This window comes from Colletes gigas, unplaced genomic scaffold (assembly GCF_013123115.1).
Source record: "Colletes gigas isolate AHSC1104 unplaced genomic scaffold, ASM1312311v1 Colletes_gigas_Sc00001, whole genome shotgun sequence".
Lineage (NCBI taxonomy): Eukaryota > Metazoa > Arthropoda > Insecta > Hymenoptera > Colletidae > Colletes > Colletes gigas.
Genome location: NW_025106630.1, coordinates 6,446,294 through 6,474,276, shown reverse-complemented (window position 1 = coordinate 6,474,276; position 27,983 = coordinate 6,446,294). Strand labels below are relative to the sequence as shown.

The following is a 27,983-nucleotide window of genomic DNA, read 5'->3' as shown; positions in this document are numbered from 1 at the left end:
ATCCCCACCATCCGGCCGACAGTCCGCGTCTGTGGACTGGCACACGCGTGTGCCGCAGTATTCGTGCGTCTGTGCGTTGGGTGCGAGTGCGACTCCTGCTAGATGGCGTTCGTGTGCGCCTGCGCATGTATACGTGCGCGCGTGTAACTACTCCCACCGCGGTGTCCAACCTCTACCACACTACCGTTACTACCTTCGTCGTAGTCGTTGCTTCGATACCAACACAGTCATTGCGCGTTACCACCACGACGACATCGTCGTGCCTGCTGCTCTTGCTACCACCTCGACGCGAGTTACCAATACGAGCAAATATCCACGTGTGTGATACAGGATCGCGACGACGAATGACGGCAGGGACACACGCTGTAGGTACACGAAGCGTATATACACACAACGAACGATAGAGAACGCGCGAGGTGAGCGAGAGAGAAAGAGGGAGCAAGCAAGACCGATGTTGGCCCCAACAGCCTCTCACTAGACAGTATTACTTTCAACCGTTTAGCGGGGCCAATGCTACCCGGCGCAGAGTAGTCAGTCAGCCGAGCAGTCAGAGTCAGCCGTCCGCGAATACCGAAAGGACGCTCTCTCTCCGTTCACGAGGTATCGTCGTCGACGATCCATACACGCGGCGATTTCAAATGTTTTCATCGTTATCCTCAAAGTTTTTGCTGCTGCTACTGTTACCGTCGTTATCATTATTGTCTATGTCGTCGTCTATTCTGCGAACGGTTCTTCGTGCACCGACAGTACGTCTATGACAGACTGAGGCGCGCGCGTAACACGGTGGGATATAAATAAAAAAAAGTTTCGCCGAAGTGTGTGAGAAAATAATCGTCGTAAGATAAATAGAACATCGTGCAACGAAGGAAATCGAAGAATAAGACAAATGAATATAGTTTTTGTGTTATGCTTTTTGACATTTGTTCCGGGCGGTTACGATTAGCGCGTCGTCGAGAGTAGCCCGAGAGACGTTACTCCCTGATAAAGTTGTTGCCGTTGCTGCCGCAAGGACACAACACCGGTGTTGGCCACGAGCGGAGGAGTTTTACCCTCTCTCACGGCGCATCCGAGTCGCACGCGCGTGCAACACTCTCTGGTGGGTTCCGCACGTTCAGTCGAGTCGTGGAGCATTCTCGCTCGTTTTGTCGTTGTTATAACGAGGTGATGAATAGACGAAAGCGTTGCAGTGTCGAGCAGCGTGGTGACCGTGCTCGTCGTCGTGGCGGACGATGACGATTAACGTAGACAGATTCCGTGGACGCGGGGAAGTGTGCTCGTTAGTGTGATTCTAGTGTTTTCTTTATCTATTCTATTCCATTTACACGAGGAGGATTGGATTATACCGTGGAAGAGGTGTATCTACCAAGGATAATGCTCCTTTGTGTCATCGTTTAGGTAAGTGTAAGTGTGTTACGAGTAACGCATTCTCGCAAGTGGTCGTCGGTACTCAAGATAACTTTGTAACGTGTGTCACGATTAGTTCGAGATTTTTCAATGAAATATTTTTAAATATTCCGGTTTCGTTGTTGGTCTGTGAAAATAGACTCTGTTCGATAGATCGAAACGAGCATCGATACTCTGTTAAACGAGAACAGTGAAACATTTTATTCGATCGTGAAAGAGTGATTAGAAATTCGTTGCTTTCGAATGAAATTGTTTTAAAAATTGATTCGATCACGAAAAACCGTGCAAAGTATTCGAAATATGTAGATCGTGTTTTTTAAATTAGAGATTCGCGAACGGAATGGTTCGCGATCTTTCGATTCGCCACTTGCTCGTTATTACGTTGCAGTAGTAGATATTCCAACCGGTAAGGCGCTTTCACAACGGGTGATTGTTCTAAAGATGTGTCACTCCGTCTTTACTCGTTTCTCCAGCCGATCCCGGTTAACCGTGAGAGAAAGAGTAAGAAGGCGAGAAGAGAGACAGAAAGAGAGAGGAAGAGAGAAAGAGACTCGCATAGACGAAGACACAAAAACAGGCAGAAGTCACGTCCACTATAATCTTCGATCGACTGTAGGGTCGCAACGTGTTATACTCAACGTATTAACACCTTTATGTGTAACAACTATAGATGGGGCAGCGGTGCGCTACCGAATAGCTATAAACCGGCAGTAAATACACTTTTATATTCCATCGCAAATGCGAATATGTACAATGGTAGACAAAAGTATTCGCTCAAACAAGATTTTGTTGTAAACTAAAGTGCAAATCGGGAAAAAGTAGAATTATACGATCGATTCTTTTTAGAAAATATACTTTCAAGTCTACAAATTAAATATACCATAAACAGTGTATAAATAACCGTTTTCGTCGAAACAAAACTATTGGCACACATACAATTTTGGAACAAACGTTAACGATTTTTTCAATTGATTTTGTACAATTGTTTTTTAGTAACATATATTTTAATTATAGTTTCGTTATTATATGATATTTCCTGATAATCGTTATTCTGTTGAAACTAAAACTTCGGTTTAAGGTTTAAAAATTTTCTATTGCTATTTTTCAAGCTTTCTTTAAAAATATTCGAATACATGTGATAGTTTATTATATTTTCCATAAAAACGTAAGTTCTACAACCCGGAAGAAACACGTACATCTCTATAGTATTGCTTCACTACCCTTATGTTTAACACCAGAAACACGTAAAATGTACGATAGTAACGATGATAAATAAATGTCACACTAAACGCCAGGCTGTCTCTGAATATAAGAAACGTGATTACATTCTAGAAATTCAGTGTAGAATTTTCTGTGCCAATATTCTGCTGTCGAGAAAATCAGTATTAAATGTATATTTTAGTATTTCTTTTGTTTCTATAAAAAAAAAAATTAACTCGTGGCACATGTATTTAAATTGCAAACCTTGAGGTATACACATATATATTTTTTTTATTAAACATCGATTTTAATTTTTACCGATCTGCATGCAATTTTACAATCAATTATCAACCGTACCAATACTTTTGTTCGTCGTTAAATGTATCGCGCACGACTTCAGTCCATTTCCAGCAGGAAGTAGAAGATGCTCGAGAGACGCGTCGACTGGCCTACGCGAGACTTATTATCGAACCGTACTTTCTCGAACGAGTCGTACAATTTTTATCGATAAGCAACGAGTTATTGGGAACCACGCCGCTCCGTAATCTGTCGTACGACCTTAATAATTCATTCCCCGAGGAAAAAAAAACGTCGAGACTGTTTCCCCGTTATAGGTTGAATATCGACTCGGGGAAAAAAGTGTGCTCGTGTGGGAATACGCGCGGCAGCGTCCGAACGAAAAGAAAATTTTATCGGTTAATCGCGTGACTCGTAAGGAAACGATTCGAAGTTGGGTAAACTGGCAGTTCTCGCGCGGTATCTCGCTTGGCGTGACGATAATCAGTATGACATTGTCGCTGACGTTGTTATCTGACGGCGCAAAAATAAAAAAAAAAAAAAAAGAAAAAGAGAAAAAAGAGAACGAAAAGACAAGAGGCGACGCGAATTTGAATCGAACGAGTCGCGCAACCGTCACGTACCGTTTATGCGCGGTCTCTGGCGTACGCTGAGATAATCTTGGCAATATTAAACGCGCAATAGGCTCCGCTGTGCCCGGGGTATCTAATCGTTTATCGCTAACAGTCATACGCCAAGTCGGTGTATTATCAACGATAGTCTGCCGAAACGGGTCTCGCATATCGCATAGCTCGCCGACAATATAATCGACAAAGGCAGTTCTCCACCCCGATAACCAGTCACTTCGGGGAACCTAAAAACTATGTCAGGATCCCTTGACATTTATGTGCCGTTGGTTCGAAATTGCAGCGCTACGGCGCCTCTCTCTGTCGCCAGCTTTATTAATCGAGTCCGCATTATCGCGGTTATTCAGAAACGAGTTCAATTCATACGTTGAATAAAAATATGAAATTTTTTAAGAACAAGCCACGTTTTATGCAAGTTCAAAGGGTGATTTTTCTCATCATTCGTCCTATTATTATATTACCTCTACGTTATCTATTCTGTCATTGTGTATTCAATGGGAAATTTATGTTTATTTGAATAAATTGACTGAACACAAACATAGTGTTTCTAAATTTTTGAGTATACTAAGAATCCTTGAATCAAATAACCTGTCAAGCTTCGTTTCAAGCATAAATTCTATCATCTCACGTGGGAATTAATTTTGATTCCATTTAAACATCTCTGTTGTATTTCGGAGTAATTCTATGTAAGCAACAAGTGAGGGATTTTACAAACATATTTCCAAGGGCTTTCTATCTTGGATGTTCGATGGAGAGAAGATATCTCTAGCCCTTAGTGGCCAGGAGAGATGGAAGTTCAAAGTTCGCGCGAAATCGAACTTCAGACTAGAAAGCACACCGTAATAAGTAACATTTTCAGATATTGTGAAGGCATAGCGACACAGGGTGAGACATATCTTTGTACAGTAATAGTAAATAGGAGGCTGAACATCCAACGTCACTTTCTTTCTCAATGACCTACATTAACGACGAATCGAGGTCAGATCAGTGACGGTTCCCTCGAAGATACGAATACCTCTCTCGGCCGAGTCGTAAATCGGTTTTTGGGTACACTTTGCGCTAAACACGAACTCGTGCATAATTTGAACACGTTGCATCGACAGCTCCCATTGCCCCGCGTATTTCCAATCCGCGTCTAGCGCTACTTCTACGATCGTCGAGCTTTCACCTAACGCCATAGAGATAGAACCACTGTTTCGAGAGCGCGAGCGCGGCGGGGGAGGGGCGATGGAGTGTGTAGAGGGAGGGGGGAGGGGTACTTGTCGAATGTGCTCTGTGCACGTACATACGTGCACCGAACACACGCGATCGCTGGCCGTATGCAGGCGCGGTCCGCGTTATTACGTCTCCACCGCGAGTAAATCGGTTTCGTTGAAAGCCTTCTAATCTCGATACAGGCCCCGTCGCGGTGGCACAATATCAGAAATAGGTTTGTTAAAATAAGCGTACACTCGATGGCGCATACCGTGGCTTCCCAGGGACGTATTACCTCTGGGGGGAATCACCCGTTTGGCTAGTGGTGGGGATATGCACCAGGGAGAGCCACGCTGCTGCGCACACTTTGCCCTTATCCACAAATAAATGAGGTCGACTTGCCGATTCATACCTCTCGGACGAGCGTACGCGATTATTCGATCACGCGTGACCAACGATTTTCTTTCTTTTTCTCTCTCGTCGGTCGGTGAACTTTTCCATTAGATTTTCCAACGACATCCAGACCAGAGCGGAGCGTCGTAGTTTTTTTACTCACCGTGGCGCGCACGGTTATCGAAAAATTTTACCTCGAACGCAAGCTCTCAAGTGTTTCGATAAGGAGGACACCGCTATTTACCAAATTGGCAAATATCAACGAGCCGGGAATATATCGTCATCTTTGATTGCGCACTCCGGCTTGTGGAGCGAGGGTACTTGTTTGTCAAGGACGGCGAACAGACGCCTCGGAACTGACGAAGAATTATGTCAGACAAAGCAGCACGTTATAAATTCACCTTGGCGCGTTGGCACGTAGAAAATTTTTACTCGGCGGTAGCCATCGCGGGGAATGCATTTTCTTAGCTTATTAACCCTTTGACGAATAAATTTTCATCGACACTGCACACGGCTGCAGAGCAAGGTTCATCTGGTAGTCTTCACAAGCGTTAATAATTATATCGATGATACTTTTTTACGTACGATAATTGCATATATCTTGTTTTCACGCTCGTCCACTTTGGATCTATGTTAACGTTAAGTAAAATGTTTTTAAAACTACTGCTCCGTTAAGTAAGTCTATTATTCGCGAATTTCGTTTTCTACGCAAATTGGTATCAAAAGGAGGAGACCCGTTCGCGAACGTCGGCGAACCTCCGTTGAAATCACCACGCAAGCAAGAAAAATCTTTGCTGGAGGAACGAGAGAGCTGCTCGCTTCTCTATCCTTCGAAGACAACCGTACGTACTCGCTTGCGCAAACGATTGGTTTACACGCGACGGAATCCGCTCGGTTGGATTATGAAACGTTTGTTTTGTCGGCGTGAAGCGGCCGCTCGTGACGCTCGCGGTCCAACGACAATGGAGTAGCCTTCGAACATTATATTCCCGCACGCGCGCTCAAGGTGAGGCGTAATTAAATTTTCATAATTGTTCGTTGCATAATGATGTCTCGGGACGCGTCTTCTGTCCGTGCGTGGATCGAGCAGAACGGTGCGCGAATTTGAATCTCCCGCGTACGCGCTAATCGACTCCGCGAGATTTTCCCAGAATCGTTTATCGTTGTCGCGTACCGCTTTTATCCTACTGCGCGTCGACGTCAAACAGTATAACCATTTACAGTCCAAAACATTGTTGATATTTCGGTTCAGTAAATTTACTGTATATTGACAAAAAGAGAATCTTAACCAATTCGTAATACAAAGCGGTGGATGATTTTCAACGCGAAAGTCTGCATGTACAACAAATAAATGTTCATTGAAGGCAATGTACTTCGAAAAAAGAAAAAAAACGGATACGAAACGTTATTATAAGGGCAATATTGTGTAAGGTGATAAGAATTTTAATTGTGGAAAGCACGACACGGTACATTTCGTTTCTTAGCTGTCGGAAGGGTTGCGTGCAGAGACGCGATCTAATGCGCATGCGTGCACTCTGCCGCTTAAAGCGCCAACCGCCTAATTTTGTTCCGTGTGCTTATGTCAAGCGCTAGGCAAGAACGTCGATATTTCGAACTATGCAGTCTTGTAATGCATGCTTCCAGAAAATAAGTTTGTTATTTTATTCATTCGTTTTTCTTATACACTACTTATACAGTGCAAGGCGATTCTAAGTAGAACTTTTGTACCAACGCTACGACATTATAACCGTACGATCGAAGAATCAGTGGAAGGTCGTTAACGAGTTGAAAAAATCAATGAAATAAGGTTAGAAGCATAAGAGTAATTAGCATTCGGTAAAATAAGGTTTAAACCTGGAAAAGCCTAGCAAAATTTGTACAGTGATACAGTATAGACAACAAACAGTACTGTAGACTGTTACAAATATTTGTTTTCTCAATTTTACTAACAAAAATCTTGGAAATATTTCACCAAACTAAAAAAGTTACGTATATTAGTGTTCTTGTCGGCGAGTATTGGAATAATGACGTAAAATCGGTTCGATCGCACAACAGAATGCGTCAATTAGTTCGAAGTAATCGCGCGCGATGGGTCAGCAAGGTCGCCGCGTTCCACCTTATTCACGAAGGTAGTAAACTATCAGCTGTCATTCGTGTCGCATATATTAGTTTATGTGTGTCAGTATATGGAGTACACGGTTAAAACACAGCTGTAATAAGAAATATAATACACAACAGTTCCTTCATGGTTCGGTGATAACCGTAGAAATATAGTATATATCAAGTTTCCGCTGGAAAGATTAATCGTTAGCATAACGATAACGCGTTCTAAGATTTATTACAGTGTTTAGAAACACGTTAACGCATCCATAGGTGAAACAATGATCGCGGTTACGAGCTACGAAAAATCATATATCGGCCGGAACGATCGATTAATAAAATACCCACATATTGCAAACGGGGTGCGTTGATTGGCCGGAAGCGATCGCGCAAGGCAAGGTCGCGGCTCACCTTATCCAGGAAGACGCAGTGATATCAGCTGTCACAACTTCGGTCGCTCGCTTATTCTTGCCGACTATCAGCTGTCATTGGCAACATGCGCGTTAATCGACGTACCTTGTGCGCATGGACGAGCTGCGCCGTTCGATATGCGCGCGGAAACGTGTAATACGTTCACGAATAATTAAAATCGTCATCGTAATTGGGAATATAAAGACATATAAATAGCAGATTTTGAAAGATGATTGATTTTATCAAATTCCCATGGTTCATTGGAAGGCAATGCTATAATTAAACGGAGAATATTTATTGGTTTTAGTGTTTCAGAGCCTTTTGTTGGTCTTCCTTTCGTGCAACTCGCATCTGTATTTAGCGCGCCGTATTAATCACTTTCCTTGTACGTCGCGAGGATATAATTATCTCGCAGCTTTTATCTGGAAGAAAAGCTTAAGAAAGTGGAAGACTTTGTAATCCTGAATAATTAATGCAAAGAGCAGGTGGAAATATAGTGTCGCTTGTGATATATATTTAAACGGTCGTTTCCGCGCACGTGCGAACATGCGCGCGATTATTTGAAATTAACGAGCGTCTCGCTGTAATGGAGTACGTGTCGAGCACGTAAGATCGTATCAAATGATGCCACCGCGACTTTAAATACATTATTTGATAGCACGCAGAATGCTTCGTTGGGTGAATAAGCAGAACGCTCAAAAAGGGCGACAAACTTTTGTGTATATTAAACCTTGTAACTTAATTTTACGAATTCATTGCAATACTAGAAGAAAAGGTAATGCTACAAAATACAAAAAAGGCTATGAAACATACTAGTTTAATTGTTAATAGCAATTGACACGGATCTAAGGTAGCAACAAAGAAAATTATTACGATCCAAGATTCTACGAGTCATGAATGATGTCCTTCTTGAGAGTTCCCGTGAAAAATATTTTCTAGACCGTCTCCGTCAGCAATACCTTCCAGTTTAACCCTGACATACTTCAAATTACCAAGCACCCAGTATAAACTATATCAAAGTTTTCCACGACACTTGGATTTATCCGCTTTGCCTAAGACGACGGTGAAACGACCGATGTTATTTTAGTACACCGAGTTAACTTATAGGCGCGTGTATATTCTCACTGCTTCCTTGTTTCCAATCTTCTATATCCATATACGCACGTACATGTGTAAACTATAAACGAGCACCGAAGAAAGACTTTCCAGTCTTACATACATTATAGTTCGAAACAATTGTCTCGATTTCTCTGGTAATAAGGTTATTTCCAGCGTCCCTTTCTAATTCCTAATAGATTGCTTCCTTGCTGAACCACGTGTATTGTTAAACGATTCAAACGAGTCCTGTAATATTTGTCGATCGTGGAAAAGAAAATATATTCTTGCAAATTTATGTAACGAATTTGCAAAGCATTCACGTAACAAATTATGATTGAACTCGTGGTTTGCAACTTTTCTACTTCTAGTAAGCTGTTTACGTCTCACAGTATTATATATACATTTGTTTGCGACGATGTTATAATGCTTAGTCCTTCCTAAATTTGAAGACAAGATGTAACATAAAAATTTTCCACCGTTGGAATTCCATTTCGAAACTGGTCGACGGTAAACGCCATTTGTTACAGTTGTGCCGCGTATTTCGCGCAAGATCGTCGGTTCCTCGGTTGCTTTCACGAACGTGTTACGTGCTTCGGTTGTACTTTTACGTGGGAGAGAGCCAACAACGAATTGTTGTCGCCCAAACGTTCCCTTTATCTCATCGTGGTGGATACATTGCTGTAACAACACGCTACACTGGATCGGGTGATATTTATGTAACGGTCAAAGGGGTTAAGCGTTCTGGGAAAGTTTCCAGAGCAACGATTGGCCGGCGGCTTCCGTGATTTCGTCATCCGCCAATCAACGCGCCGAAACAACTTTCTCCGAATCCTGACAGAATGGGCCTTCTTTCGCGTGCACGCGTTCGCCTCTATTTGCAGAAATGCATCCTCCAAAGATTTATTGTCCGTCAAAAACAACGTGACGTAACGCGTATAACAATACAAAGGACGATTTCGACATTCAAAAACCGCGGGATACGCGCGTAAAACCGTAAGTGGCCGACTGCGTTTGATATGCAAAAGTTGGCAGCACCGTTGGGGAATTTCATTCCGAACGCGGGAATTCATCTTTTTCCCCCGTCAGAGTCGATCCTTCAAGGATACATTTACGGCTGACTCAAGACCAGTGACGGATCGTAGCAGAGACAAATCAGACAATTGTCTAGGTTCTGAAACGTTTAAAAAAATTTTGAAGTATTCGTTCGTACTATCCAAATTTTTTTTACCGAGTTATTCGACGTACAATCGATGGAAAGGATTTTCATCAAGACTCTCGAAAACCACCTCTTTGTGTGTCAAGGACGTTTATATTCCACTTTTTTTTTACAGGCAATTATTTATTTTCTTTGTTTCGGCCCAAGGAAGAACCTTTCGTTCCAGTTCGTTCTGATACACTTTGGAGAACAAAAGATCGAAATTTTCGCCGCGGATATTACGCCATCGCTGAATCACTGATAAATTACTTCCGTCATACGTCGCGATATTCGGAAGCACGACTGATGTAACTTACACGAACATGGTTGTCCCCGGGAGCTTGAAATTAAATTATTTTCATTGAAGTAAATCGTACGACATCCTATCGCTATTGTTACGAATGCCGAGTTTCATAATGGGCGTAATGAAGTTTCGCTTGCCTCGTACATTTTATCAGCTATGTCAGCAATATTTCCAAAGAATTTAATTCGTATTTATTAATAACGTAACGTATTCCTTCCACGCCTTAGTTTACACAAAAGATAAAGCATGGAAGCGGCTTCTTTGGCGTTACGGACATCACGTCCAAAAATTGTTAACGTGTCAACAAAGGTTTCGTAATCGTTTCGCAAGTTGCAACACCAAGGATCTTCCTTCCAGCGATATATTCGATAAATTATTCAAGATTTTCAAATGCTGTAATTAGCCTCGCGTTTCGGTCGATACGATCGTTTCCAACTTACAATTTTTGTCGGTTGTTTCTCGTAATATGATTACAATCACATCGAATGGAGCCAACTTGTACGTGTTATTCTTTTAATGAGCAAATAATGGATAAGCCAGTGAAGTGTAACGTTTCCAATGTCTTTTATTTAGCCGACAAAGTTGATTTTTAGCAACGATTCTCTTTTCTGTCTTAAACTTATATGTCAGGGCGTGTACCACTCTGTGGCTGTGCCCTTCCAAACACAATAGGCGACCAGGATTTGCCTTCGCTTGTCGCACGATGGATTTCACAACCAAACGTGTAGTTACTTGTTTCACTATGCATGTAGATAATTGCAATAAATCTCCTTTGAGTTCTCCTAGATCCGTCATCGTCCACGTCGAAAATTGCCCTTTCCAATATTAAAAAAAAAACACACAAATTTATTTCCTATTTGGAAATAAATTAGTTACAGGTAAAAATATCTACGCGAAGATAATCTTTAACGTGTTCGCGGTGATGGTTCCAAAGCGTGGGAAGGTGGTGTGAGAAGTGGAATGTGGAAGGTATATTTGTCCTATTAAACGAACGCGACCCATTAAGTCCCGTCGTTTTTGTCAGGCGTTTTGTTCTTTTTAACAGGTGGTAATTCACTTTCAGATATGGCCGTGTTGATCCTATTGTAACAGCTTTCGTGTTAAAATATTGAAGTTAGCGGTTCTGACGACTTGCGTACTATGGACGAGCGAGTTAGCTGACGAAAAAATCAATGTTGGAGATAACCTATACTTCGTACGAATTTTTACGTACGTCGTATGAAATCTTATATATGTATATACTGGGTGTTTATCGTGCACCTTCGTCATTAGTTCAATTTCAATTTTTCGTTGGAGCTACTTGCTTGTTTTGAAAACTTGTGACTTTTATGACAAAAGATAGAACAGCGTATAGTGACGTAAGTACTTAATCAAGCGGTATAGGTATGCTATACCTTTGACGCTTTCTATCGCTGTTTAATTGTACCATATTACAAAATCCTTGGAAATTCTTCATATATGCAAGTCTCATATGCAACAAAAAGTATGGCTCTAGGTGACTAGATTCGGGGCTCGATTTAAATCTGTAACAACCTGTAGAAGACTGTTTTGCGACGTTTCCTATTTATGCACCGTCACATGCATTATAGGTCATAATTACTAAATCGTCGTAGTATTGTTCCTGAATTGGACTGTGATCCTTATATAATGACAATGCGAGGCATATATCGTCCAGTTGCATAATCTGTTTGCTCTTGTCTTGCATTCGTTGGAAATAGTCCGACTAACGATCGTTTTGCCGTATACCCGGATATTTCAAAGAAAATACCGCGAAACCTTGAAAATTATACGAGAATAAAAATTCTTCTTTTTAGAAAAACCAGCGAGATAATTTCGATACCGTTGGAACATCTTAGAAAATAGTTTTCCCGCGTAAAAATTTTAATCGTTCGTTAAATAATTGAATTAAATATGAGTTTCGAAACGTACGAAAGCTAACTCGAAGGAATGCCCTGGATAATTTCGCCGAACAGAAGTAAGATTTCTCTTCTGCTTACGTTTTACGCTCAGTGTGAGTGGCCATTGTGGTCGTTCTTTGTACAACATTCTTCATTCGTATACAAACCGAAGGAAGTTGCCTAAAGCTTTGGAAGTCCTGCGGTCGAATTTTACAGTTTTCAGCTTCTTCGTAACGGGCGGCAGATGTTATTTCCGTTTATATACGCACACGCGACATGTGCCGCACGTGTTTCCAACGATTTCAAACATGTTGGTAGCGATCGAGGAAAACTGCAAAAGGGAAAAGTATCCTTGACCCTCTTCGAGTGAATTCATAATTTCGAAACACATGGAGTTAATTTTTTCAACGAATTATAGTTAGATTATAAAACAGGAATCGAGTCGACGGGTTCCGTAAATTTATTCTTAAACGACGAGTTGGCAAACCGCTCGTAGCGACCAACACGAACGCAGAAGCGTTCGATTCAAAATTTCAAAATTTTTGTAATTCGCGTTATCGAAGGAAACCGCGACGATCAAAGGTCACCGATGCATCGGGTAAGCGTTGCACCAGGATACGTGATCGAATCGATAAATTAATCATTCGAAGGCGAGGCGAGTCCCCATCGTCTATGAATGCGCGAATAAAAGCGCGACAAGCACGTGCGCTCGCGAACACAGCGAGTCGGTCGACTGCTGGCCAAACGAACGATTCAAGGCGTCTTTCTGTCGTTCGACCTTTTCCACCATCGGGAAAAATCTATCCCATCCACCTCGAAATGCCACGAACGTTTGTTGCGAATGACAGAATCTTCTCATAGGCAGTCGACGGTAAAGAAACTCTCGAGGAGCGTATGCTCGCTCATCAGACGCTCGTCCAGTCGTTTCAAGTGGAAATAAAGGAACAAACAGTGGGGGGGGGGGGAATAAGGTTTTTATTCGATTTGTTGGAAATTGGATTTTTGCCCCTCTGTTACGTAATTAATTGCGTATTGCTCCATTTGTCACGCGAGGTTCGTAACAGACAGTTCGAAACGGATGCAAGACCAATGATTATAGGCTGGAAAAAGAAGTCGCGGAGTTTTTGGAGCGAGAGGAGTTGCGAAACTTATTGTCTCACATGCGATCGAAATATTATTCGAAACGCATTGATACTTGCAATCAAAAACCAAAGAATCGAATTGATCGAAATCCATGGGAAATGCTCGAGAAACTGTACACGCCCGAGTCTGAGTATTCACTTTTATTTGCCACTTAACATTCGCGCGTCCGTCGTAGACATTTTTTTCCCTGCACGTACGCCAAGTTAATTAAAATCGATGTCATCGACGATGACCAACTGAAACTGAAAATATTTACGATAATGACGCGATATCTCATTAGGTAACAGGCACGTGTCGAGTTCCCCTCGAAACTTCGGTCTCCTCCTTGGAACGGCCTTGATTTTTATGTAAGTTGCTCTTTGTGGTGTTCTCTGTTCTCCGGTGCACGATCGCGAGAGTCGAACAACGGTGTAATTATTAACAATAATTCGAACCATTCGACGATACGACTAACTGGGTCCAAAACAATGGTTTTCAAAGTATGCATTGCGATCTAGCTCACCGTATCGGAAGGATTAATCCTGAGAACCTCGTACACTATTCGAATAAAATTTCTCGAATAGCGAATAAGAGAATATCGTTCGAATTAAGTTTTTGCGAACGTGATAAACGTTAGCCTTTTCGCGAAACGAGGTACGAGGATTTCCATGAAAATGCTTTTGTCTCCGGCGATTCGTACCGAAAATAACGACGAGATGCAGCAGTCGAGATCAAAGCCCTCTGCGTTGTTCCTCCCTCCTCCGTGCGCTCTCTCTTGATATCTCTCTCTTTCTCTCCGTGTCGACTTCTCTCCTAAGCCCTCGGAGAAAAAAAAGTAGGAATTCCTCCCACGATTCTCCTCGCGAGTCGACCTCGGACACACGCTCTTGTTTACGTGTCGCAGAGGCTCGGGCGTCTCGGAGCTCTCGAGACTCTCTCGAATCCTCGTTCCCATCCTCCTTCTCTCGTTGTCCTGATTTTAGTGAAGTGTTGCGATCGGCATCCGGCGGCGTGTTCGTTTTTTGTCCTCCTTACTCCCGCGCTCGTTCACCGTCTCTTTGTCACGCCCGTTAAAGGTGCGTTTAGACCGGTTCAACGGGGCGACGTGTGTAATTCCGATAGCTAGACTACACCACGAGTTCTCCATGGCTACGCTCGTGCACACGATTTCGATCTTTTATTTATTTAATAAAAATTTATATCTCTGGAAGAGACGTCTTTCGATCCAAACAACGTTGGCGTATCAAATCTGATCAAATCGAGTAGCGTTTATTCATCGGTTATGGTTACTTTATTCGCGCGAAATTATGGACAAGGATCGACGTAGACGATGATCGGAATTGGATTTATTAAAGTGCGGTTCAGATAGGAGTTCACGGTGTACCAGGCGAGGAGAACGCGGCTATTATATGTCGACGCGCGACGACCGTGAGAGACCCATTTTATCTCGTACAAGGATTCCTCGCTCGATATTATTCGCCTCCACCTCGACACGCATCGCCGGCATTAGTCGCCTCCTCGGTTTCTGTAAATGGGTAAATAGCCTTTAGGCTAGTCTCCATGAATATGCGAATGATTTCGAAACTATCGTAACTCCGTACGTACACGTGATCGGTACGACATAAAAAAATTAATACAAAATAAAAAATAGCTTCTTTTAAAAATCGCCATCGCAAGAACATTCTACGTACGCCACTGCACTCTGAGTCGCGTGTCCCTTGAATTCTACTTTTGCGTTTCTGAAAGTGGCATTGACCCACTTACGCTTACATTTTTTAAGGAAACGTTATGTTACAGACGCCATCTGAATGCCATCGTCGTTATTAACAGACACGCGTGTTACTCTCAAAAAAAGAAAAAAATCTGAGAATTTCTGTTTCTGCGTGGAATTTGAAATTCTCCGCACGGAACGTGTTAATAATAATTTAATGTGCTTCGTATTCGGTTCCCCGCTAGGCGTCGCATTCGCACCCGTGTACGCCTCTGTTTCGCCGTTGCATCCTCTTCTAAACACACCATCGAACGAATCACGGACGCTGACGGGCCTTTCTTCCTTTCTTTCTCTCACGCCAGCCACGCAAGCTGTGTGTAGGGTCTTTTGTTGCGTGCCGAGTGGGCTCTAGTTGACGAAATATTGACATCCGAGAATAGAAACCCGTTGCGGGCTTTACAGAAGGGGCCCACCCCGCCGCCAGTCTCTATTCGGAGGGGAAGACAGAAGGGGAGAAGGAATATACGGTCAGGGTAAGGGAGAACAGAGACGGCCGAAGGGAAAAGGCATATACATCGACGGGTCTCTTTTTCTCTCTTACTTTTCTCACAGAGTTGCATTCAACACGAATTTAAAGGGGGTGGGACCTCGGATGACGTCAACCTTCGAAATGCTCCCCGTACGTGCTATATCTGGACGTAAGTACGTTACGTGTATACATATGTACAGGGTGTCTTGGAAATCTAATACGGGACGATGACTGCGATGATTTCGCAGAGGGAAGCCACCGGCGGGCAACGAATTATTCGCGACGCGTATCTTTTTACGGATTTCGTGCGTCGGTATACTCGGTATTGATTTTGCGACAATGTTAATTACAATCGACCATGTGGACACCATTCATTTGCACTCGTATATCGAACCACGATAACAGAATCCTGAAACGTATTTTTTTGTATAAAATAGTCGAGCATATTTTCAGGCTTCGTGTACAAGATGTTACAGGGGATCTTAAGTAAACAGAAATGGTCATTCCAGAAAAATAAATTTTTTAACCGCAAGTCTTAGTCATTCGCGAACTGTAAACAGTGTAAGAAAAGAATCTGTAGATTCGTGTTTCTTAAAATTCGTATATCGCCGAATTCGAAACGAAATTTGATTTACTGTTTACAATGCTGTTTGCGACTCGACGGAATCGCTCGAAATATAACGTTAAAAAAGTTTCTCTCGGCAGTTTCGTCACTGGGCTCCAATGTATCCGTTTACGAACACCCTATATGCCGACAGACACCCGTACGTATGCGTACATGTGTGTATACGAACGACGGTACGAGTGGACGTGTTCCACCACCACCGACGTATTGAATTCAACCGGGAGACTATTATTCGGAATTTGTTTTTGTTCGATGCGCCATAATCGCGTCTCGAGGACACCGCGCTCCGAGAGAAGGCTCTCTTTCCTTCTGGCGACGAGAGAGGCGTCCCTCTTCCGTTGACTTTGAAAACCGCCGGGGTCAGGCGAGCGTCGAAAAAATTATTTAGCAAACGATTAACAAGATTTTCGTCTCCTTCTCTGTTCCGTTCTCTAGTTCTAACGTTTCTCTCGTTCCTCGATCGTAACGGTTTTATTCCACGCGACATTGAACGACGACGGTTAAAAACGGGAGTCCCGCAAAATATTTGATCGCGACAAACTTATCTGAGAATTTAATGTATTATATAAATAATATATTTGATTACCGTATTTTTAGTTTCAAAAAAATATGTCCAGTGTTAAGTCAAGTTGCAGAAGAGAATTTTAGGGGGGCGTCACTTTCGCCAGGAAGTAGACAAAAGGGTTATAATCCGCTTAATTATCATCCGGTGGAAAGTATGACGGATCGGAGGTCGTTCGAACGGCGAATTAAAGAGCGCCGATATTTCTGCATTTGCGCAGATATCCGCTGTCGTTTTATAGAACGGCCAGGAGCACGCGCAAGAGTGTCAACGTGCACGTGGTAACGCGATATCGCGGAGGATACGCTACGATACACACGGTGCACTCTTTCACGTGGCTCGCCGAGTTTCGAACATTACATAGAACAATGGTCATCATATACCCTTGTTCGTAACTTCTTTCACGTTTCTGAGCAATTTCCTCTCGACTCCCATCGGGAGCTCTAACTTTAATTACCGTACAATAGCGCAGCCTGCTACGTACCGTTCAACTTCCTTGTCTTTGTGATATCGGTATACATACTTCGTAAACAACTTTGGACTTGAGAGCGTGTTTTATGCATAACTCTTCTCCGTTAACGAGCATACGTTACTTTCTAACAGATAGCGCCAAGTTCTTCGGAGCGAAATGCTCGCGAGTGCTACGACAAACAGCACAAATTATTAATCGTCCACGACATGAATTTTGAAGAGGGTCGATTCGTACTACCGGTCTACACTCGATCGTTTGAACTGTACCAATTTTAACATCGTGTATGTATGCGTGTCGTGCGTATTTTGGAGGTTTGAAAGCGCCGCGGGTCGCCGAGATTCCGCGGCAAATATATCGAACAAGTCGAAAAACGATCGAGAGGCTCGGTTCACGGGCGCAATTGCACCGGCAAGCGGTGTTTGTAGCAGAACGGTATTGTAAGCGCAGCTACGGTGTGTGAATAGCGAGCACGTGCATTTCCCACAGAAAACCAATAGGGGCCTTGGCCAGCTGGGAATATGAACGGTGCGCGGGGTTCGGTCTGTCTTTCGGTCTTTTGGGGTACGCGCGTCTCGAACGGGGACAGAAACGAGAATACTACTCGACAAACAATATTCGAGTCTGGATACATCGATAGAAGGGCACGACAAAAGCAACCGTCTTCCTTCGCGTTTCTGAACTACGGAGTATATTTGATTTCTATACACATCGAGCAGAATCAGGGAACAATCGGTAATTTTGGTTGATTTCTGTTTTCACAACCTCGAAACAACTCGAGTATTGTACAGTACAACGAGTCGACGGTAATTTTAATGAAATCGTCCGGAATGATATTCAGTCGCTGTTCTGCGTCGTTCGTTTCTTCTTTTCGTACTTCTGTTTTGTTTTTACAATGGCGATAAGAATTTTTACGCGTTCGTTTAAACGACTCCAGATAGGCCTGCCGACAAATGTAACGCGGTCGGCGATAGAGCACCGTCGTGTTTCTCTTTTTATTTCTTTTACCCATTTTCAATTCGCGGTTCCCTCGGGCGGACGAGGCTTTAAAATTCCGTGAATTTTAATCAGCTGATTTTGGAGCAATCGCGAGCCAGGTAATTTCACCGATAAGCGCCAAATGAAACTGAATACGTACCGGTTGGTATTTGAACATCGACGAATGAATATTAACAATTGTCGATTACGGCGCGGTTCGGGCAGTTGCCACGTAGCGCGCGATTTGAGCCGACGACCTTCTCAAATAATTCAGCAGTCATGAATAACTGTCGTATATTATTGCTGCACTGCAGAAAATAGAGAACGGTTGCGATACAATCGATTACTCGTACAGAACCGTTCGAACACGAATTTGACCTACAAAGCGAATATCTATATCGCTCTGGCATCGATGTTTCGCCCGATTGTTGCGACTCCCGCGAATGGTACACCCCACCCGCGCTTAACAGAGTTATTATAAACGTGGGGTCACGCCTCGCTGGTTAGATCATTTTCTCAAAATTACCATCGGAACAAATTATTATAAGATCCAAATCTTCGTCTAAAAATGAACGGGAGAGACTTTCTACCTTTCCTCGACTCAGGATCGTCTATTAAAATGCAACCTTCGTCTCGTTTCAGCACCCCGATTGTCGGTGAATCGTCTGTACCGCGCGACACGCGATCGTTGTCGTTTTTTACGAAGTTGGTAACAAGAACACCATCAACAACGGCGGCGATCGGCGTTGGGGTGCAGCCCGTGTTATCATCCGGCTATCATAGCACGGTGCCACCCCAGAACGGGAGTGGTGGTTCGACATTTAGTGCCGCGGCGATGGTGGCAGCTGCCACCGCTACGGCCACCGCCACTGCCAGCGTGGTGGCCATGCAGGACCGCCAAGACATCCCCTCGCAATTCAATCAGGTATGGTTCCGTTTGTCCGTCTTTATCCTCCTCTATGTCACTTAACGTATACCCGTTCGAGGTTAACGCAACCCTTTGTTCATACAAACACTTAACCTACGCGTGTAATGAATAATTTTCACGGATACAATTGCACGCGTCCAACTAAAAACGAATAAGATCGAAACTAAAGGGTGTCGTTGATTACAGATGCAGAGCCAACATGGAATACCCCACCAAACGTACAACGCAGGGTACGCCCAAAGAGGACCAATGGCCGGAATGGGGCCAGTCGGGATGAGCAATTTCAATAGCATGGGCACGATGAGCCCGATGCACTCTATGAATTCCATGAATTCGATGAACAGTATGAATGGCATGAACTCGATGAATCCTATGTCGATGGGAGGTATGAACGGTATGAGTGGTATGAACGGAATGACCCCCATGAACTCCATGAGTACCATGGGTAATATGGGCATGAACAATATGATGGGACCTAACAACATGCAGATGAACAAGATGAGCATGCAGGTACGTAAATTATTATTGTTTTTTTTTTCTAAAAGCGTCAACCCTTTACCTTGATATTACCAAATCATGAGAACATAAAGTGTCTTAACTATCTGTTTTGTGTACAATCGAGGCCCCTGTGAGAGGCCTGGCTGGCCCACCCTACGAAAGGGCCTATTCTCGATTATTAAAGACGAATATCGTCTATTTCTTCTACTACAAGAAGCTATAAAGAATACCCTTGTCTGATATTCTATAAACAGTAAAATCTTGTTAAAAAGTTCCGATTGCTAAATCCGAGTTCCATACATGGGCATTCTCTCCAGCTCTCTCTAGTAAAGAAATTAAAGGAAACACGCGTTGACCCTTTCACGTTTCCAGGCTCAGCCACACCAAGGGTATCCGAGGAGATTAGCGCCTTACCCACCCCCCGCGATGCACATGGCGCAAAAGAGGCAACAGGGGCCTTACGCGGGCCCGAATCCGGCCGCGATGCAACCGGCCTTTAACAGCATGTCGACATCGCAGTACCCGACCAACTACACCGCGGCAGCAAGGCCGAACTTCCAGCCTCAGTATCAGCAGATGCAGACTATGAATCCCACGGCCGCAGGCTTCGGGCCCAACACTATGATACGGACTACCACTATGAGGCAAACCGCGCCGTCTTACAACACCGCCAGCCAGGCGGCAGCTAACCAATACTATGGTAGCAACGGTATACCGGTTAGCATGGGACCTACCACGGTTGGCAATCAATTCGTGGGTCACCAACCGAATTCTGGATACGCTGGTGGCGCGTCCTCGTACGGGGCACCCGCCGCGACGACCAGCCAGTATCAACAGGATGTGGCGTCGATGAGGACAACGGGCGCGGGGAGTCTGAGTTACCAGCACAGTCCTATCCCTGGCAATCCGACTCCGCCGTTAACCCCGGCCACTAGCATGCCCCCTTATATCAGTCCTAACCCAGACATCAAGCCCAACTTCAACGAGATGAAGTCACCCGTTAACATTCAAAGTAAGTTAAAGCTTCGAAGCCTAGACCTATACGCGGCTAACGTTTACTAGAATCTGCACGCTTAACTTTCCAACGATCCATTTGCCCCCCATCCCTTTCACCCAACGTCTCGAGCCCGACGAAAGGAAGCATGCAATATGAAAAATTGTTACTTTCCATATTGTTCATCGTGCCTAGTCTTAACGCGGCGTGTTCTATTGCTGTTCACAGAGGACGATGAGTTAAGATTAACATTCCCTGTGAGGGATGGCATCATTCTTCCACCCTTCCGCTTAGAACATAATCTGGCTGTAAGCAATCACGTGTTCCAATTGAAGTCCACGGTGTATCAGACATTGATGTGGCGGTCCGACTTGGAACTGCAGCTCAAGTGTTTCCACCACGAGGACAGGCAAATGAACACGAATTGGCCAGCGAGCGTGCAAGTCTCTGTGAACGCAACGCCGTTGGTTATCGATCGCGGTGAGAATAAAACGTCTCACAAACCCTTATACCTGAAGGACGTGTGTCAAGCAGGAAGGAACACGATACAAATCACCGTGTCGGCGTGTTGTTGTGTAAGTTTTTGTTTCATTTGATCGGATCGCGAAAAACGAAAGTGACTTTCACAAAACGAACTACGCCAAAGTTTGGGGCGACGTTTACCAAAGTAAAAACACCGTAGAATGCGTAACTATATATTCGTTTATCGTTTACAGTCGCATTTGTTCGTGCTGCAATTAGTCCATCGACCAAGCGTACGAAGCGTACTTCATGGATTGTTACGCAAAAGGCTACTCACGGCAGAACACTGTATAACCAAAATCAAACGGAATTTTAGTAATACGATTTCCAATAATGGCATACAGTCAGAAAAAGATGTCGTAGAACAAACAGCACTTAAGGTGAGCCGAGTTTAACGATACTGACGGAATACTAAACGAAATGTTCTACGAGCAGATTTTTTTAAAGCATAAATTACTCTTGCTTTAGGTATCCTTAAAATGTCCTATCACTTTTAAACGTATTACACTGCCAGCAAGGGGACATGACTGTAAACACATACAGTGCTTCGATTTAGAGTCTTATCTACAGTTAAATTGCGAAAGGGGATCTTGGAGATGTCCTGTATGCACGTAAGTAATTTCATAACCGACTTACAATGAATTCTTGTACCTTGAATTTTTGTTCGATTTTTGTCGATACATCGAGTTAATTTTATGCGTACGTCTTATAGGAAACCTGCACAATTGGAAGGTTTAGAGGTTGACCAATACATGTGGGGCATTTTGAACACTTTGAACGCCGCAGAGGTCGAGGAAGTTACGATAGACTCGGTCGCGAATTGGAAGCCAGCGAAGAATTTAACCGGTATTAAATCCGAGGAAGAAAGCGATTGCAAGAGAATGACCAAGGCAATGTCACCTGGAAGCATGAATATGCCCACTATGAATAACTGGGATATGAATCAGGCGATGAGCCCGTACATACCGCCTGATATGAGCAGTATTGTAAGCGGCTCTATGATGAATAATCCATCGTCTACGTACGGAAACAACAACATTAATCATCGGAATTCGTCGGGGGGATCCTTCGATATTAATACCGGAACGAATACAAACACTAATAACGATTACACCAACGGAACAGGGCCTCTTTCACACTTAAACGAATCGGTAAACTCTCTAGATCCTCTCAATGCTATGGAGAAGTCACTTAACGATCAGGTAAATTGAAAGCTGTTATACAAAACTATTACACTTCTTAATCCTTAAATATTTGTAATAATTTATGTTTTTTTTTCTGTACCTTGCAGATGCCCCATACGCCGCATACGCCTCACACTCCTCACACACCTCACACTCCAGGTGGCGGAAATAGCGGTCCACCAAGTGTTCCTCCTGCATCTCAGGAATCTACAGGAAATCATAACACATCTGGTAGTACGAGTACAAACATAAATAACGATTCTGCAGATATACCATCGGACTTAAATTTCGATCCAGCTGCAGTAATAGATGGCGAGGGTACAGGTCAGGAAGCATTGAATGTGAGTAACAAAAAATTTATATTCATATTTTAATTTAAAATCAAGAATATCAATTTCTTGACTGAGGCTTTCTTAAAAAGTTATTAAAAAATTTCAAATCATTCTGAAAAAATTATTTTTGGTTGCAGGGCTCGATTATAATCATTTTTGGTGAATAGACATACCCCCGAAATCCTACCCACTTTCGAGAAAAAAATTCCTCACCGAAAATATAATCTGAGGCCTGAAATGGTTCCTCGAAATTTCATGCGTATCTTTAAAATGCCATAACTTTTGAACGGATTGAAGGATTTTAAAGTTTCAAAATGCAAACAACGCGTATTTTGGTATAGAATATATAGACGCTCCAAAAATATTCGAAAACTTGTTCCTTAAACCCGTAAAGTGAAAAAGAACCCCATGAAAATGGTTCAATTTTCAAACTGCCATAACTCCTACAATAGTGAATATATTTCAATGAAATTTTTTTCTGGAGTAGAGCTCATGGGTACCTACAGAAAAGTATTAGATAAAATTTCCGTACAGTGTCAAACAAAATTATTAAAAATGGCGGAAAAAAAAAAATTTCAAATCGTTCTGGAAAAATTATGTTCAGTTGCGGGGATCAATTACAATAATTTTTAGTCAATAAACATACCCCCGAATTCCTGCGCATTTTCGAGAAAAAAATTCAGTACGGGCGGAACTTTAAATGTTAATAACTTTTTAACAAAGCCTCCATCAACAAATTAGTATTCTTGATTTTTGCCTTATTTTGGCCTCTAGAAGCTCCCATTACAATTTTTCCCACGGGTGGGAACACTTTGTATACTCGTTTTGTACTACCTGAGAAACACACCTCGCCGTGTTAATACAGATAAGAATACAATTAGCTAAAATTAATTTATTACGCGCGTTATGTTACAGCTCTTGCCAGACAATGTTGTGGATCCAATGGAACTACTTTCGTACCTAGATCCACCAGATCTGAATACGCCTCCCAGCAGCGGCGCTAGCAGTGGTAACCCCTCATCGAGTGATGATATTTTGGCACTCTTCGAATAAAAGATAACTGACATCTTTTAGAGGAATAATCAAATTGCGACCCTGACGTTACGAAACAAAAGCGATCGGCAGGTTTGCATCTTACTACAAATATGTTTCTAATCAGACGAAAATACTTGTAGTGAGGGATTTCAAAACGTATTGGGGTCACTGTGGGTGCTTTCACCTAATTCAATGGTACAAACAATCTTAGCTCTAATTATAATATTCCTATTGACGAAGTTAGGGCATATTACTAGATTTAAAAACGATGACTTTTAATTAATAGCGGAACGGAGCACCACGTAGCGTGCTTATTTGTAAAGATGTTATTGCACGGATTGTGTTTAGTCCTTGATATTGGGAATTTTGTTTCCAATAGAGACGCGTTATAACATTGTGCCGGGCATATGTTCCAGAACTGATCACCGAGTACCACAATTATATTAATTGTGTTCAAACGAAGGTAATACGAATTTTTTAATACCGAACGTAGAGCAATCTTTTCCATGAAGAGTTTTACATACAGATTAATAACTACGAACATATTTGTTTGATACAATAAATGTGCGATACGATCGATGAACTTACATATATTTTATACACATTGCCATTTAACCATTTCTTCATTCCGAAATAAGTTTTTACATGGACAATATTCAAAGAACGTGCTGCAAGATGTTAATAATACTAAAGAGGTTGATATTATTACGTTCGATAGACAAACTAATACCGTTTTGGTCAATAAATTTTACAAATCGTATAGCACATTTATAAAATTTTATATTGAAAATACGGACTTCCGAGTCCAACATCTGCACAATACCGAAATAATTTTAAAAACCGATCATCCTTAGTGTACCTTCAAACCGTAGGCGTTTTTAATGGATTTATGATTTTGGAATATTTGCTTGACAAAATGTGCTGTGCTATTTCAAAGGCTTCACTTTGAAATTCTCGCTGCAATATGATCTTTACCTCAATACCGGTCTACTCACATTCAAGGCTATGATGGACCTACATCACAACAGAATTACAATTGTACAGTAACTTTTGTAAATAAGTTTTAATCGAAAATAGATAAGGCGTTCATCTGTTGTGAATCACCCTGCTTATTGATGGATATAGCGCATATAGTGTTCCTTTCCTTTAGATGATTAGTAACAACAGATGAAAAAGAATAATCGAGGGCATATCGGGCTTCACACTGGATACTATGTAATACTTTCATACGATGTATCTTCGGAGTTTTTAAATTAGCTGTAAAAAGTTCACGAGTAAACAATGTTCATTTACTGGAAAATTCATCGATTATGAATGTTCTCTCGTAACTATTACTAGCAATATTGCTAAAAAAATTTGTGGGAAACTTATGCTGGTCGGCATAATAACACAAAATTTTTAAAAATCAGTTCTGAGAATTTATCAAAATATTAACATCTACATAATGTGAACAGAATATTTGTTCTATACGAAATCTCTGAAGATACATCAAAACCATTTACATATATAGAGTTTATTTTCACGTTCTGATATAAATAATTTATCATTAATGATTCAATTCGCGAAAAAAGAATTACTGGTTTACTTATTATTTTTCTGAAACGCTAAGGGACTTTTATGATAATTACAAATTAAACTAACTGATCTAAGATCTTTATGAATGAATTACGCGTAGTAATGAAATACAGAAAATCAAATTTTATAAACAAATCAAATATCACGCGCAATAAATATATACAGAAATGGTTTCCCGTGTTCGATTTATAAACGTACAAAAAGAAAAATGCTTTGGTTTAACAGAAGAAAATAAATTGTGTAACAGTTAGCACAAATTCTTACTAAATTGATTTCTCATTTAATAAAAATTCAAATGTACTGGAATTATTTGTATGATATACTGCCAGAGTGACACCGCCCATGGCCCCCCTGCTTGCGTAGTAGTTATTACATTTATATCTTTTGTGATTAAAAGAGAAGATATACTTAAAGTGATTCATGTAGATTATACAAATTTTATATTAAAATGTATTTATATTCCAGCGTGCAACACTAGCGCACATTGAAGGATTAGATGCGGTCAAGTTTCTATTCGTATAACTACTATAACATTACTGAAAATAGGATAATAATATTACTTATATTAAGCGCGACTATTGTATATTATCTGTATATATGATAAATAGATTAATAATATAAGAAAAGTGGCAGATACTTATTGGCCAGTTATAATAGTAAAATGATTATCTTAATTATGTCTCAGAACCAAAACATACAAGTGTTGTATGAGAATACTTTAAACTAGAAAACGTAATATGTAAATGGCTGCAGGATAATAACAGTTCAGATATTGTACTGTTATTTCTAATAGAATTATTACTTACTTATTAAAGACATAATTATCTAAAAAAAAGTTTATTCAAACTGTAAGCTTTACTTAGGATTGCCAGGAAGTAGGCACGTGCAACATCGTTGCGATTGTACATAGGCAATGTCTACCTATACCTACCTAATAATATCCTAAAAATACACAATACACGGTCTTGGTTTACAAGTTGTAGAGTTTTATGAATATCTGGCATAATTATGCAAATCTATCGTTTTCGTCAAGAATATCTGTATATAAATTACAAAGTGAAATTGCTCCAATTAATTAAGGGCACTAAATATCACATTTACTACTATTATCGCCGATTGATATTTGACTGTTAATTTATATAAAAATACTTCGCAAAATGACCTATGCTTATTCTATTAATCATACAGAATTTTTATACTGAAAAGATGACGATACATTTAATTTTTGCAAAACCAAATGATAACACCATTAACAAATAATAGAAATCTTAAATTTTAATACTAACTTGATAATCATTCAGATTATTATAAATCTCTACAACTTCATGATTATATACATATTTATCTATTGTTAGGAGGCCTATGATTTGATCCTACAGTGCACCATTGAAAACTTAAATGATGAAAGGTCATGTGTGTTGTCTTATGCAAGGCCTGAAAAGCTGCACTAAGAAATTAAAATATTTTCATGTAACATGACACAGCTGTACCTACTTATGGCAAATTTAACACATTTGATGGATCAAATAAAGTGCAGAGTATTTAAGTAAATAATAGGCATTTACGGATAATCGATATTTTCACTTTGTCGTTACTTCAATATGCGATATTATTTAACAAAGTTCACTGACAAATTGATATAGTTTTAGATACAATCTGTCAATTTAAAATATTGTTGTACATTTTAGATATTTATAAACCATAATTCTTTACTGAAGTGGACATGGACCAAATTTCGATTATAAAAAGAACGTTTAGAAATTGATAAAATTTCGGCAGTCTTAAATATCGATTAAATGTTCATATATTTCAAATATCCAACGATTATTTTGATATAGTTTTGTAAATATAAAAACGAGGTTGCTGTCTTAAACATTGCTAAAGAAAATCAAAATTGAAAATATCGAATAACCGAATAAACTTAGTTTACAATCAAGACCACAGTGTATGTAGAAAAAGAAATTGACATACGTTTTACTGGAAAAAGATTTGAACCTGAAACCTTTCGTTTTCTGGACAATTACTTCAACCAATTATAACAGGCAATAGCAATCATGATGGTAGGATAAGGAAATGATATGTGCTGGATTAATTTGAACTAGTAATTGTTTAGAACAGTTGGTCAACAAATGTAAGGTTCTAAAATGAAGTCCCAATCCAGTAAACCGAATGATTATATTCTTTTCTCTCTTATAACAGCATTTTTATACTGATAAAGCTTTTATAAATTTACTTAAAATTACTACCCAAAAACTGTTCATAGATCATATCAATCTCATAGATAAGTAACAATATTTCATTAATCAATACACAGAATGATTGTTGTCGCATTTATCATGGTCGCCATAAGTGATTGGTACAGGCTTGTGTAAAATACTATAAAAAGTGCGCAATAGAAGAAAAGAAACAAATATCATTGGTTATATTCGTGTAAAAAATTTTAATACACAAGACCAGTTTATAATATGTATGACAGACACCACATTGTTTCTCGATAACAGTTAGAAACATTCAATAAAAAAGTCATAAAATATTGAACGGTCGTACCATTCTTGGATCATTTTTCCTGTGGCTCGATCATTCAAAAGGAAATATATTTTGGAAGTAAAATTGTTGCGATAATATACGAATAAAATCCTTATAGTAAGGTTATGAGTATCTATAAAGCTACAAATAATTTTAATAAAATCGTTAGAATTAGTTATGTACTAAATGATTAGAAACAAAGTTACTGTACTTTCTTTCACTATTATTAATAATGGAACTGATTCGCGAGTGCAAGAATTTCTATACTTTAAT

At 41.0% G+C, this 27,983-nt stretch overlaps 1 protein-coding gene across 2 annotated transcripts; it reads left to right on the top strand.

Annotated features, from left to right (window-relative positions):
- The first annotated feature begins 32 nt into the window (after positions 1-32).
- LOC122395270 (zinc finger MIZ domain-containing protein 1) lies at positions 33-27,780 on the top strand. Of its 2 annotated transcripts, XR_006258966.1 has the most exons (11): positions 33-1,395; positions 18,759-19,041; positions 19,231-19,554; positions 19,915-20,554; positions 20,765-21,111; positions 21,253-21,438; positions 21,527-21,669; positions 21,771-22,260; positions 22,350-22,583; positions 23,490-23,699; positions 25,650-27,780. XR_006258966.1 is itself a non-coding variant. In XM_043392717.1 (10 exons), exons 2-10 carry the CDS (start codon positions 18,952-18,954, stop codon positions 23,625-23,627), a joined length of 2,592 nt encoding a protein of 863 aa, XP_043248652.1. In that variant the 5' UTR covers positions 33-1,395; positions 18,759-18,951; the 3' UTR covers positions 23,628-27,780. The 2 variants fall into 2 exon arrangements, 1 of the variants encoding a protein (XP_043248652.1); XM_043392717.1 differs by having other exon boundaries at positions 23,490-27,780.
- The last annotated feature ends 203 nt before the right edge of the window (positions 27,781-27,983 follow it).